Below are 14,573 nucleotides of genomic sequence, written 5' to 3'. Positions count from 1 at the left end.
ATGTGATTTGGGACGGGGCCTAAGACTAAATTAAAAAATGGCTGATAAAATTAACAGTAGAGGCTGGTCAAGTCCAACCTTTAATGGGAAATTGTCAGAAATGAAATTTAAGTGAAATTTTTTTTTTTTTTTGTTGCTGTCTCACCTGCACTCCGACTGTCTGTTTCATCACTGGCAGCGGTGAGGCGTTTGGATCCAAACCCTGCACCCACAGCTCTCCAGGCAGCTTGGGGACGTTCTGATCTCTTTTTCTCAAACACCATGAGTGATGATAAAGAATCAGATGAAAGGGAATAATCAGCCAGCGTGTCCACACTACTCCCGGTTAACCAGTTATATGCTGAACGTCGTCCTGATAAAAATAGATGTTTGTTATTAAACAGAAAGACACAAAAAAATGTAATTAATTAACCTTCAATAAATTCCTCCTCACATCTTTGATACAAATCTGAGCCTGCCGTTGCAAAATCCACTGAACAACACTATATAAGTGAAAGAACTGAAGCTCATGAGGTACCTGCACCAGGAGCCAGAGTCTGAGAGAACTCCAGGGACGTCTGTGTGGCCCTGATCTGACCCCTCATTGTGGCCGTCTGGTTTCCTGCAGCCTCTGAACCCTGAGAGCCAGAACCCTGGGTAGCTTGGGTCTCCATAAACATTGGTGTGAGCACTGTACTCCGTAAACGCCAGTTAGAGTCAATGGCATAGTCCTGGAAAACATGAATAGAACAGAAAGCACTGAAATTACTGAAAAATATTTGAATAACTGGTATGATTCAAATAAACAGCATGTAGATATGCTTTTTGCAATGCTGTAATAAACAGTACCTGAAACTTGCACTCAGAGAGTGGGAACTCAAACATGTTGCGTGTATAGTCAGGGCTGCGACTGGTCATCTCGAGAAGCAGGTCAGTGGCCAGACTGAGGAACTGTTCTTCAATGCGAGATGAATACAGTGACTTCAGCACCACAAGCATGCGCTCCAGCGTGTCTGGAGGTAAACGGCTCTCATGACTCCAGAAATTACGCACATAAAGCCTAAAGAGAAATCACACAGGAATGAAAGAAATTACTTGTTGATATTGATTTGTGAGAAGATTCAAATGAACAAATGCTCATGCTTTTGTTTAAAACTGTCAAAAATCTAAGTGAAATTAAAATAATGAAAGCAGGTAACAAGATTGCTTACTGTAAGCCTCGGTTTTCATCTGTCAAGCCCTGGAGGAGACTTTCTCGAGCTACATTGAGCACTTCAACAGAGGTGCTGTCTTCCATACTGTCAGAGTCACTGCAAACACATCATTATTATATGTACAATAGTGTTCAAAAGTTTGGGGTCACTGTCAGTAATATTTTTTTTATAAGAAATAAATACATTTATTCAGCACAGTTACATTAAACAGATTTTTTACATGGTCAAATTAATTATCACACTTTCAACAAAAATGTTACGCAGCACAATTGACCCTTCACTGGTAGATCTGACCAATCACAACATGGAATCTGCCATTTTGTCCAACAAACAAACCAGAAAAGAGAGTAGATGGACTTGAACTTGAAAAATAGTGTGTACTGACGTCTTTCCACGAATGAAATAAGACGCCTTCTGATGTGCATTCATGTTTATTTCATGCTATAACTAGTAAAGAGGAAAAGATGATCAGTTCACTTGTCACTTGAACTGAGGCACTACAGCGATCTGTCACGATACATTTAAAAGCCATTAAATGGTATTTATTGTATGAATTTCTTTAAAAAAAAAAAAAAATTTGAAAGCTGAGACTTTGTTTCATACCAAAAGTAGACTGGATAAGGGGAAGTTTATAGCGTTAGTTACCTGTAGTTGTCCTGGATCCACATCAGGATGTCATACATTCTCTCTCTGCAGACAGGAGAAGGGTGAGACACAAATGCTGTGACGGCTTCCAAAATCTCCTTCAGCTCTTCTGGTTTCAGACGGGCCAGGATCTTATGTATGATATCCAGACAAACCAGCTGCCTGCCTTCATCTCTGAAAGACACAGCATGTGATGTGAAGTGGGTTTATCTATGATATTGACAGTCACAGACATAAAACTTGAAATAACACAAGCAAAATGAGCAGACTTGTGGCTCATGATCTGTGAGAAGCCCTTGGTCTTCAGGTGCAGGTAAATTTCAGGGATGACATCAGCACGACTCAGCACACACTCAAGGCAGTGCGTCTTCAAAATGCCATGCAGCTTTGGCAGCAAATAAAACACAGGATTTACAAATCTGTGGAATATAAAGTCAAACATTATTTACAGAAACAACCTTAAGCTCTTACTGCATAGGCCTTAATGGTAGAAAAAGATATGCATCTCACCGATCCACTATGGGTGGGAAGTGTTTGGACACTTTGCTCAGACAAACAATAAATTTGTCATCCACCTCCTTCTTCCTCAAATCCATAAGCTTTGTAATAGTGATATTCATTAAGGGCCCTTCATTTTGCTAAAACAAAGAAAAAGAACAGTTGGTTATGGGATACCATCTAAAGACAACCTTTACATTTACAACATTATACAGTGTTGCAATGTAAAACAAAATATCTCAGATGACAAATGTGATATAGTTTGAAAGGATCAAACAGCCACACATACATTTTCCTTCTCAGTCATGTAGTTTAGGATTAAACCAATGATCTCAGCAGCTGCTGAGTAAACCTCTTTATATCTGATGAATGACAAGTTGCTGGCCAGTGACTGAAAGTATCTGTAACACAGAAATTCACAGAGAACACCACTGATTTTACATTCATATTTCTAATGTTTACACATTTACAGTATATGTTAACAAAATGTTTACCTGTCATGCTCAATGCCACAAGCAGCGTCATAAGGAGGAAGATTATTGGCCAATACAATGCCTAAAAGCTGTAGTCCAACAGAGTTATCCTTGCTGTTGGGATCAGTTCCAGCAAACCGTTCGTATATCAAACTATAGGACGAAAAGTAGAAAAAATAACAGTTTGCATGCATGGTCAAGCCTAGAATTTCAGCAACCCATTCTGAAATATTTTCACTTCATTTATAAACTAATAAATAATAAATAAAGCACTTTGATCCATTTGTTTTCCTTACTCATAGGGTATTGTAAGGCAGTCCTTCCAGCACTCCACAACTGTGCGGATAATCTCCAGGTTGTGTCGGAAAACAGCCCGTTTGGAGTTAAAGCAGTTCTTTACCAGAAACCCAAGGAGCCTATTAGCCAAAACTTCATCTCTTGTGCTACCCTAAACAGTTAGAGAGGTAAGACAATAAAGACACAATACAATGTATTAGAATGAATGCAATGTACATTAAAATCATTGAAAATAAAGTACACGGGTAAAAATACCTTTGGTGTGGCCACACTTGCCCATGAGAGCACAGTCACCACTATATCCACTACCATGAAGTGAATGCCCTCTCCTCCATTGCTACTGGAAACCACCAGCTGCACCAGTGGGCCCAGCCAAAACTTCGCATATGGACGAAATATCTGGACAATAAAGATGTATAATAAAATTACAACATATCAATAAATCCAGGGAGAGGCAAAGAGAACCCTCTGAAGCAGTACCTCTTCAGTATTGATGATAAGCTTGGCTATGAAGAGTCTAATGTTCAGTGGGGTGGACGGATTGTCCAGCTTCCCCTGAAGGAACTTCATCCAGGGAGGAAGATCACTAGGTGCAACTCCCTAAAACAAAATACAGTACATATCCAGCAGTTCTGACCTGAAATCTGCTCAAAACTGTTCATGCCTGTAAGGTCATGAGACTGACCTCCTCTGTTTTAGGAGTGATGTTGTTCCTTTGCATGTGGCGCAGCAGTGCCGTCATATTGGCCATGCACTCATGTTGATTCAACTCATCCATCTCAAGCTCCACAGTCTCATCCTGAGACATGACCTCTTTACGCTCCTAAAAATGCAGACAGTTATTCATAAAAAATTTTGATTATCTTCTGAACCTCTAACCTCCACTTAAAAAAAACCCAAAAAACATTAATGTTTCCTGAGACATACCCGAGTCCTGTTGGAGCTGCTCTCTCCTGAAGGATTCTGGGAGCTGTAGGAGAAGCTCTGAACTCCAGTGGAAAAGTCAAACTGACTCATCTCTTCACTGAGACTGCTGTCTGCCATGTAGGATTGGGAGGAGAGATATACAGGTGCATCTGAAAGAGAATGAGATAATGAACAGGACTTACAAGAGAGCAGATGGCATCTATGAAAGCACCTTGTGAACTTATGCTAAAATCAGTCCTGGAATATACATGACAACAACAACATCTTCATAAATATTCAAGGATGGCATTTATCCTTCTAAACATGTAGTTAACACTCTCAGACAACTCACCTCCATTGTCTCCGCTCACTTCTTTCCTGATCATGACATATTTCTTTTTCCTCTCAATAGGGACCTGTAAACGCAAGGAAACATGATAAAATACACAAAACACAACACAAAACAAATACAAATATAACATATTTAAAAGCTTTACTTACATCAATCTCTATAGGAAAGTTGTACACTCTTTGTGCATCAATGAGGTTGTCAAATATGAATTGATTCTGGAGTAAAAAAATATTATCAGACAAATTAATTTACAAATATAGAAAATGCTATACTAATCAGAAAAAATGGACACTTGAAATTATACATCTGTTTAACTAAGAAAGTGTGTGCACCTTTCTTATGCAATGTATGAACATATACTTTAAAAATGAAAATAATAAATGTAACAAACATTATGAACACTGCCTGTACACAATACATATTGAATTATATGTATGCACAGAAACAGACCTTGTCAGGTTTCTCAGTGAAAAGGAAGCCCTGATAGAATTTGGTCTCATTGAAGCTGCAGCTGATCAAGGCGATGGCACAGTTATAAGCAGCACAGTGATACTGTCTCCTCAGCTCCAGCAGAACCGTCTCTCCTGCCATGTTCTCAGTGAAAGCCTCAAAACACGATCTGACATATATTGTATTGATTAGGTTCAGATATTAAAATAAAATCTACTTCGCAATTATAGCATTTTTTTGCTGTTCGCTCCTGAATTCCCGAGGCTGAGACTTAATTTTATTACTTACCAATATATTTAAAGGTTTAAAAAAAAACAACAACATTCTTTTTGTGTAGAATACATAAAGAGTTATCTCACAGAATGTATTCCATTAAATATTTTTTTTAATTGTGGGTGAATTACTCCTTTAAAGTTGCAATAACAAAAGGAAGAAATCATATTTTCTTCCCGAATGTGATGAAACAACTTCTCAAACAATAATAAAAAAAAAGGTAATACATACTTGAGAAGGTTCTTGGAAAGCTCATTGCCTTCTGCACTTCCTGTGCCACAGAAGGCCTGGTTGATAGCAGAGTTTTTAGAATAGACTTCTTCTTTAGGCAGACGAGAGTATAACACCTCCAGCAGCTTACAACAGCCAATCTTCATCATAATCTGACTCTCAAACACTGACTCGACAGACTGGAGGAGAGATGACAGGAAACACAATAGCAGTATGTCTGAATGACAGCGCAAAACTGTTTTTAGATTTGAATCATATTTAGTATACTTTAAAGGGGTCATCGGATGCCCATTTTCCACAAGTTGATATGATTCTTTAGGGTCTTAATGAAAAGTCTCTAATATACTTTGATTAAAAATTCTCAATGGTAGTGTAAAACAACACCTTTTTTAACCTTGTCAAAATGAGCTCTGCAAAAATTATCTCATTCTAAGGAATTGTTCCTTTAAATGCAAATGAGCTCTGCTCGCCCCACCCCTCTCTTCTCTCTGTGGAGTGACGATCTTGTTTACTTTAGCCGCATTTAGCCGCTAAACTTCCTAACTACCACGTTATAAGGAAAGGCGATCGCAAAGATTCATAAAAAAACACTTATACACACTTCGGCTGTAAGTGAAGCTGGATCACGAATCATTTGCACGAACATAGACGGATATATGTAGATCGGGCGGCGCATTCCCTTCACAAACAAACGTAATCCACTGCATCTTCAGCGGCTCAGATGTCGGGAGTAAATGACGACCACTATGTTCATTATTACATCCAGCAACACAACACCTCAGTCGCTCAATCTGAGATATTCATGTCTAACATCGCTGCTTCGGCACCGAAACAAGGAAAGTTACTGGACTGTGACAGCTGGTCTTAGGTAAGACGCTCATGTCAATCAACTATCGTGGGAGCAGCCTCTGTCTGTGTGATGGCACACCGACAGGCATCTGAGAACGGCTCGATTTGAAAAAGGGGATATTATTTTTACAGATTAATTAAAAACCACTGCACGGATTTTTATCATTATAGGGTAGATTTGTACATACACTGTCAACACACATTAATGTTCAAACAACATGAAAACGTGAACTTAGCAACCGATGACCCCTTTAATAATCCAATGTAACTCACCTTGGTGAAGCGTGCCTGTAGAGTAGTCATGATATCAGTAATATTGGTAATGAAGAACTGAGAGAGTGCTTGAGGGCTGCAGTGAGAGGCCATCGGCAGCAGGACTCGGTCTATAAGACCCATAAGCATTGAGTTTGAAGGCACATCTTTGGCTTGAAATGACTGATAGACAGAGCTGAGAAGAAGAACCTGTCTTTCTGACTGGGACCTGACAAAGAGAAATAATACGCAAAATATGCATATTAGAAATAAATCCAAGCACATATAAGTAAATATAGACATATAAAGAGGAATCTTTTTGAACTTACTGCCGAGCAATATTTTGAAAGCAGGTCTGAAAGAGCTCCTCCATGATATGTTTCTTGTCACGGCACAGAACTCTAGCCATGAGTTTCAATAATAAAGGACTCTGAGACAGCTGCAGCGCCTCTAAAAACTGATGTTATCAAAACAAATGACCAATTATTATCATTTTACAAAAAAAGAACATAACTTTTTTTTTGAGTTCTCCGTTATCTCCAGTTTTACTTTATTTGAACAAGGGTTACATTAAGTGACAAAATGTCAAATTCAAGTCACTGTTGTTAATTTACTTATTTCAAGTCATTTCAAAGAGTAAAACACGGTATCTATAGACCTTCTTCCTGAGAAAACGATGAGTGGCACCATTATGAATTCTAACTTCCGATTGGATGCTCTTCTGTTCTGGTCTCCATAGGAACCCATTCAAACAGCGCCCATCTGCTTTTAATGTAGCTAACGTTGGCAGCTTAGTGCCATCTACACTCATTAACCTTTGAGAAGTGAGGCACTGACCAATGACGGTCATTGCAACATTGCAAAGTGATGGCGCTATGGAGCCATGTGCTTTTTAAAAACATTTTAATAGGTTTAACATTAGATTATCAGCTCGGAATATACGCTAATTTGACTAGAAACACTGGAGATTGGAAAAGCAAAGCATCCTTCTGGTTAAGAGTCAGGCGTGACTTTCGCATTCAGCAAAAATACTATAGTATTCACAGTATACGCACAGTATTGTGAGTATAACCACTTGAAGGAGAAGTCCACTTCCAGAACAAAAATTTACAGATAAAGTATTTACCCCCTTGTCATCCAAGATGTTCATGTCTTTTTTTCTTCAGCTGTAAAGAAATTATGTTTTTTGAGTTAAATATTCCAAAGTTTTTCTCCATATTATGGACTGATATGGTGCCCCGAGTTTGAACTTCCAAAATGCAGTTTAAATGCGGCTTCAAACGATCCCAAATGCGGTTGCAAACGATCCCATCCGAGGAAGAAGGGTCTTATCTAGTGAAACGATCGGTTATTTTCATTAAAAAAAATACAATTTAAATACTTTTTAATCTCAAACACTCGTCTTGTCTTGCTCTCCCTGAACTCTGTGTATCGTGGTTCAAGACAGTTAGGGTATGTCAATAAACGTATTTTCTCCCTCAACTTCAAAAATCATTTCAAAATCATCCTACATCGCTGCAGAACTACCGACACAGTCTTTGCAAAGTGAACATGCAAAGAAGTTCAAACACCCTTAACAAAAAAGGTAAAGCAGCGATATAAGACTATTTTGAAGTTGAGGGAGAACATGAGATGGAAATTTTGAGACATACCCTAACTGTCATGAACCGGGAAAAAAAATAGTTCAGGCAGAGTGAGACAAGATGAGCATTTGACATTAAAAAGTATATAAATTGTATTATTTTTATAAAAATAACTGATCGTTTCGCTAGATAAGACCCTTCTTATCCTCGGCTGGGATTGTTTACAACCACATTTTGGATCGTTTGAAGCCACATTTAAACTACATTTTGGAAGTTCAAAATCAGGGCACCATATCAGACCATTATATGGAGAAAAATCCTGAAATGTTTCCCTCAAAAAACATAATTTCTTTATGGCTGAAGAAAGACATGAACATCTTGGATGACAACTTTGTTCTGGAAGTGGACTTCTCCTTTAAAGCTGAATAAACATCAGTGCCTGACATCTAGTTTAAGCACGTTACCTTGCGAATGCAGTCCATGTAGTTGTTGCACTGAAGTGATCCGCGGGGGAATTCATCTGACTGCATAGGGAAATGTGTAGCCACCAGAGTCTCCAGAGCCCTCCTGAGCTCCTCCAATGGCATGCTGGGTAATGTCGTGAAGAAGGGCAGCATGATCAGAGCCTGGCTCTAATAACAGAGAGTGCAATTAGAGAAAGATGAAGAAATCAAAATACACTCCATAAGGCACTAAAAACCAGTTTTTCCAGTTTTGGTCTTTACCATATTACAGTGTCAATACAATTTTGTCGCTTCAAGAATGAGTATAATGGGTGCAGATTTTGGTGCAGATTTGCAAAACACAGAGTAACAGTAAAAAATATCTATGTGGTTAAAGCTGGAAAAGGTTACCTTGAGATTTAATGGCATAGATGTATCTGTGAGAAGGGCTGTGAATGTGGTGAAAACAGCATTGAATGATGGGTGATCTGTATTGGAGCATACCGAGGAGTCAATCTGCAGGGAAAAAAAAAAAAAAAAAAAAAAAAAGTAATTAAAATCCCATTCATGTGCCCATTTTAGCTCTTCACAATGCACTAAAAAAGAAAGTACAATTGATGAGGTACCTGGAGCACTTTGGCAAGCAATGAAAGGACTGACGTTTTGCTCTCTGGTGAGGCTGCAGGACCCTCCCACCACGGCCTGAGTAAATTCCAGCCCTTGAGCACCTGTTCAGCCAATTGTGAGCCTTGGGACTTTCTGACTGAACGCTCACGGAAACTATGATCCAACATGCCGTTCAGCAGGATACTAACCTGAAGAGAAAGTCAAACAACTTTTCAGATTTCAGTGCTTTTGGAGAAGATGGTCAAGCTGTTCTTACTAGCACTTATTTGTGTATATGCATATGTCTAAGCAATCAGAGTAAGTCAGAATCAAAAGTTAGACAGTTTCAGTCATAATAAGTGCAGAACAACTAGAATTTACTGTTAGCTAGATTATTTTGTCTGCACCATAAGTCTAATCATAGGGACCAATGGTGCCAGCGGTTTCTTCAATCTACATATAAACATAGCCCAGTCTAATGTGATGGCTCACCATGCTGGGGTTCTGGTTGGCTGCAGCCAGCAGCAGCGGCACTGTGTGCTCCACTCTACGGAGTAACTCAGTATTGAGAGATGTCTGGAAGAGGCTGTAGAAGTACTCTCCATGAGAGAAGCTGAGGAAGTGAGGATTAAGACTGCCAGAGAGAGGGACGGAGAGCGTAATCGTGTTCAGCAAAAGCCCAACAGTCTGTTCACTCTGAATTGTTTAGGGAAATAAAGACCGGTTTCAAGATTGGATTAATTTAACAGATGCGTACAAAACATGAACAGCCAAAGATCTTTAATGTCTTAGTCCTGTTCCTTTTTCAACTGTAATTCAAACCACTTGCCTGATCACCCAAACAGAATGCCAACTGCACAAGTCTGTCAGCCAACTTTCTACTACCAACATCCATAGAGGGCAGAGACTTCCTGTCGCTTCCAGGAGCAATGCTTTTATACACACTAGTGAGAAGTTTGGAGCCCAGAGAGCAACCATAACTAGCATCCTACAGAGAAATGATAAACATCACAACCTAAATGTCAATGTAACCATTGTGTAGGCTGAACAGAAGTACAAAAGCATTCATTTATTCAGTGTGTACCTGACTGTGTAGAACGGAGTTGAGCAGACCAGACTGGTGAAGCTGCTTACAGGCTGAGAGTAACAGATGCATGTTAGCATGACTGTCTCTGGTGTCCGTCTCATACAGGTCAATAGCACACAACTCCTCCACACTGTCCGAAAAAAGACAGAGAACACACAAACATAAATGATTTCAACTGCAGGAAAAAAGAGGGGGAATGGAATTGGGGAAAAAACACAAAGTAGATTTGAGCTGTTGTGAAAGTTTAAGAGTAGGTGCAACAACCCACAACTCAACCCACAAGACCACACAACTCAATTTAGTGAAATGTGCAAAAAACTGAACATACCTCTGTACGGTTATTCTCTTCCTAATGCCGCTCTCCAGCTGTGCCCTGTAAGGCGTTGATGCCAAAGCTTTAAGCAAAGGAGCGCACACCTCTGGCAGCTGAGTCATCACCTCCAGATCTGCCATGTTGAACCCAATGGAAGAGGGCTCACACACCGCCAGTGCCACCAGTGTGAAGAATGAAGAATTGAAAACATCTTGCTCCATTATCTAAACAGAAAGTGGAAAAAAGTGTCAAGAAGCATGATATTTTTTAACTTTATGTTCTGGTAGCTTTACTAGATTTTTGGCAGGAACACTTTCAGAGCAAAAGTAATCATACCTTCCAGAGGTCCTGTGGACATTTCTGCAGTACCATGGTGGAGAACTCCAGAATTCGGACAATGATGGAGCACTTGCTGTAGTTGTACTGTTCTTTCTCACGAGGGCTGAAGTGTGACTGACCGGCACTACCCATTTTGAAGCAAGCCCTGGCAGTCTGAACGTCCTGCATGGACAGCTCTGTAAGGAAGAAACGGAGAGCTGGCAAAAAGCTGGACTTCTCACCAGTGCCTGGATGAAGAGAGGAACGGGAGACAGACAGTATTTGTGTTAATTTAAAAGTTACAGAATTTCAGGGATATAGGAACTGTTTAGCAATGTATCTTAAGTTTAGGCATTTCATGATGTGGATTCACACACCCAGGATCCTTTGGGGTTGCATACAGCGCAGGTTTGTGAAGGTGTTGTAGCAGTCAAGAGCAGCCAGCAGTAGATCCATCCATTGTAAGGTGCTTCTGATGCTGAAGGGGGCTTCAACCTCTCTCAAAGTAGGCTGGGAGAGTAAACCGCCTCCCTCTAAACATGAAATGAGAAATCCTGGACCACGCTTCTTCACCTGTTCATCAAGCCACGCCGCAGGAGATGCATTACCTGAAAAAAAACAAACAAAAAAAATTAAAGAAACAGTGTATGCATATATAAACGAAGATGAAAGTCATATTATGTTTTGTTTTGTTTTTCTTAATAATCTTAATAGTCATTCTGATATTTAATTCTGATGCAATCCTAGTGTTAGAGGTGCAAAATGAAGTAAATCACATCTATTGTCACATCCAAAATTCAAAGACATTTCTAAAGAATTTTTATGAACAAGCTTTTCTTTGAAAAGAACCTGTAATTATTTAAAATTGAAACCACAGAAAATAATTCAGGACATATTTCCTTAAATTCTGAGAAAACTCTTCCTATATACTTTTTTCCATTGACAACCGCTTTTTTATTGGAAAACCATTATTGAAACATTTTGAGTCATGAAATTAATCAGGAATTTTCTTAATCTATTGACTATCCTAGTTCATTAAATAATTCAGTATATATTTCCTGAAATTCTCAGATTGCTCCAATAAAAACAAAAAACTTTTTCCTATTTACTTTTTTCCCATCAGCAACTGCTGTTTTTTATAGAAAACCCATTACTGAAACATTTTGAGTCATGAAATTAATCAAAACTTTGTTAATCTATTGAGTATCCTAGTTCATTGAATAATTCAGTATATATTTCCTGAAATTGGCCAAAAAAAGCATATATATATATATATATATATATATTTTTTTTTTTACCAGTGAATATTTTTACAGTTGAACAATTTGATATGTCATTTCATGCCAGTTCTCTTTCTTTAAGATTCTTTAAGGGTGCTTTCACAACTATAGATCAATAGCTTCGTTCTGAAACAGGGTTTAAAATTATTACAGTGTTGCTTTTTATGGTTGGTTCAGTTCGCTTTCACAAGCCAAAGTTTCTAAAAGGACAAAATGTGTTAATGCAAGTTTTTAAATTTAAAACCACTGTGTTGCCTTCATTATAAATATCCTGCCAGTACCTGGCAACAGAGGCACAAACTCATAGAAGAGCTCCATGCTTCTGTGTCGGCACTCAGTCTGTGGTCTTCCACACTGGCTCAGCAGCCACATGACTACATCTGACAAGCACACTGACTGATCTGGAGCGAAACCTCTGAAAAGCAGAAAAGACAGATCTGTCAGCTAGCTACAAAATGTTTACACATTTACATTACTTACTTTATTTAAGGGGCGTTTTAAAGGGGTCATCAGATGCAAAGTTCACTTTTACATGTTGTACACACAAACGTAGGTCTACCTAGGTATACGCCTCTTGGAATTCTTATTGAGTGAGTCTGCCTTGTGTTTAATGATCCTCTTCAGATGATCCAGAGAGCTACAACACTGCTGAACGGTTCCTGTGTAGACAAAAACAATTGTAAAGCCAAGATAATAGTCATGACCATCAAACAAGACGTTTTGACAAAGAACAGATCAGTTTCTTACCCAAGGATTTTTCATCAAAGTGGGCCAGAGCTAGACTCTCAACAAACACCACCAGCACCTCAAAGACAAACTGCTCCACCAAAGAGCTCTCTTCTCTGAGAAACACAACAATATTTGAACAAACATCGCAAAACATTTGCATTCACTTTTTACATTTACTCACATTCTTGAATCTAATGCAACCACTGACCTGAACTGCCTGTACATGCTGTTAAAGGCGAGCGCAGCTCCAAGCCGCTTGAAGACGTTGGGGTGTAAAGCCAGGCTGTAGATACGTTTAAAGAGAGATTTTATGTTGGCTGGGCTCTTTTCCTGCTGTTTGGGGGTGGTCTGTTTGATGGACCATTTGACAAATTCCTGGATACAGGTGCCACTGAAGTCTCTGAGGGTGCTGTCTAACGGATCCACAATGCCATCCTGTGCAACACAAACATAGGGAATTACAGCAAATGTTTCCACACAAATTACAGACATCTGACTCAATTTTGAATAAAGTTTGTCTACTAAGGGGGTTTACTCACCAAAATGGCCTCCAGCACTGCCACAGTGTCTTGGCTCTCAAACTTTCTGTTGTTGGTAAACCAGTGGATAAGCTGCATTACCAGAGGTTCAAAAAGCTGCCTTGTCACCTGAAGAAGTGTTAAAGTTTCAATGTCTGAGAAACTAACACATGATTGTGATTAAAGAGACTGATGAAAGGAACCCAATTTATATATGAAACCATGAACTTCAGGTGGTTTTCAATCAGGGGGCCTCAGAAAACATCCAAGAAGGCCACAAAATCACTCATCCATTCGTTAAAAATTAAACAACTTAGTGTAAAAAAAACTTGAATAATGTACAAATTAAAGTTGTGTAATGTGTAAACAGAAAATTATTTACTTGTTTCCTACATTAATTAACCGTTAAACGTTAACAAGCATGTGTGTCATCATTACAGGAGAATACTAGAGGAAATATCTTGGCCTACATGTGCAACCTTGGATGCAAAAAGGTAAAGAACCACTGCTTTACAGTACAATGAAGAACAAAAACGGTTTATCACATTTAGAGCACACAAAGTATAAAAGACCTGGTCAACGTCACAGGCCAAGCGCAGAAGAACAGGAAAGACTTTTCTGTGCAGGTTGTACATGGGAGGAGCAGACTTGTCATCTTCTGTCATCTGGGCACCTTTACCCACCATGTATATGACCAGACTGTGCAGAAGCTCACACGCTGCCACCTACACACCAGACACAATTATCAACTTTAGCCTCAATTTTTTGGGTTAATAAATAACACAGTGATGAACTTTATCAACAACGACATGAAAATTAGATAAGTTGGCTGAGGACTATGATTACTTTAGTTTGTCTGTCACTGGAGGACAGTGCGAGCTCTGTGACCCGTGGCAAGAAGGAGTCCAGGTAGATCTCAGGCTTCATGTCTTTAAAAGGCACGGCAAAACGCAGCCTCTTCTCACAGTCCCATGCTACATAACGCTTCATCATGTCCTCCGCAGAAACAGCTTGGGTTAGATAAGAGAAAACTTTAAAAAGAGCCCGTTTTTAAAGGAGAAGTTCACTTCCATAAAAAAAAATAAAAATTCTGATGATTTACCCACCCCCATGACATCTAAGATGTTCATGTCTTTCTGTCTTCAGTCACAAAGAAATTAAGGTTTTTGAGGAAAAATTTCAGGATTTTTTTCCATATAGTGGACTTCATCTATGTATTTCGGTTCAAAAAGGTAGGGTAGGGCGAAAAACTCCATCTCATGTTCACCTCCAACTTC

At 39.1% G+C, this 14,573-nt stretch overlaps 1 protein-coding gene across 2 annotated transcripts in view; it reads right to left on the bottom strand.

The window, feature by feature from the left end:
* prkdc (protein kinase, DNA-activated, catalytic subunit) overlaps positions 1-14,573 on the bottom strand; it is a 35,694-nt gene that overhangs the window by 11,961 nt on the left and 9,160 nt on the right. For both annotated transcript variants that reach the window (XM_051114798.1, XM_051114799.1), the window contains exons 24-59: positions 14,143-14,306; positions 13,869-14,021; positions 13,318-13,425; positions 12,987-13,213; positions 12,797-12,891; positions 12,609-12,708; positions 12,331-12,464; positions 11,147-11,377; positions 10,788-11,017; positions 10,467-10,675; positions 10,136-10,268; positions 9,881-10,039; positions 9,544-9,747; positions 9,072-9,260; positions 8,857-8,961; positions 8,467-8,634; positions 6,749-6,876; positions 6,441-6,648; positions 5,319-5,497; positions 4,815-4,983; positions 4,514-4,579; positions 4,365-4,428; positions 4,034-4,182; positions 3,792-3,929; positions 3,587-3,706; positions 3,362-3,505; positions 3,106-3,257; positions 2,831-2,962; positions 2,626-2,737; positions 2,349-2,476; positions 2,108-2,257; positions 1,839-2,012; positions 1,191-1,289; positions 829-1,039; positions 518-710; positions 146-352 (exon numbers count right to left, since the gene is read on the bottom strand). In XM_051114798.1, coding sequence (XP_050970755.1) covers positions 146-352; positions 518-710; positions 829-1,039; positions 1,191-1,289; positions 1,839-2,012; positions 2,108-2,257; positions 2,349-2,476; positions 2,626-2,737; positions 2,831-2,962; positions 3,106-3,257; positions 3,362-3,505; positions 3,587-3,706; positions 3,792-3,929; positions 4,034-4,182; positions 4,365-4,428; positions 4,514-4,579; positions 4,815-4,983; positions 5,319-5,497; positions 6,441-6,648; positions 6,749-6,876; positions 8,467-8,634; positions 8,857-8,961; positions 9,072-9,260; positions 9,544-9,747; positions 9,881-10,039; positions 10,136-10,268; positions 10,467-10,675; positions 10,788-11,017; positions 11,147-11,377; positions 12,331-12,464; positions 12,609-12,708; positions 12,797-12,891; positions 12,987-13,213; positions 13,318-13,425; positions 13,869-14,021; positions 14,143-14,306 — 5,532 coding nt within the window. The remainder of the gene's footprint in view (positions 1-145; positions 353-517; positions 711-828; positions 1,040-1,190; positions 1,290-1,838; positions 2,013-2,107; positions 2,258-2,348; positions 2,477-2,625; positions 2,738-2,830; positions 2,963-3,105; positions 3,258-3,361; positions 3,506-3,586; positions 3,707-3,791; positions 3,930-4,033; positions 4,183-4,364; positions 4,429-4,513; positions 4,580-4,814; positions 4,984-5,318; positions 5,498-6,440; positions 6,649-6,748; positions 6,877-8,466; positions 8,635-8,856; positions 8,962-9,071; positions 9,261-9,543; positions 9,748-9,880; positions 10,040-10,135; positions 10,269-10,466; positions 10,676-10,787; positions 11,018-11,146; positions 11,378-12,330; positions 12,465-12,608; positions 12,709-12,796; positions 12,892-12,986; positions 13,214-13,317; positions 13,426-13,868; positions 14,022-14,142; positions 14,307-14,573) is intronic.

Source organism: Labeo rohita, chromosome 7 (genome assembly GCF_022985175.1).
Source record: "Labeo rohita strain BAU-BD-2019 chromosome 7, IGBB_LRoh.1.0, whole genome shotgun sequence".
Lineage (NCBI taxonomy): Eukaryota > Metazoa > Chordata > Actinopteri > Cypriniformes > Cyprinidae > Labeo > Labeo rohita.
Note: the sequence above shows the minus strand (reverse complement) of the source record. Positions and strands in the feature narration are given on the sequence as shown.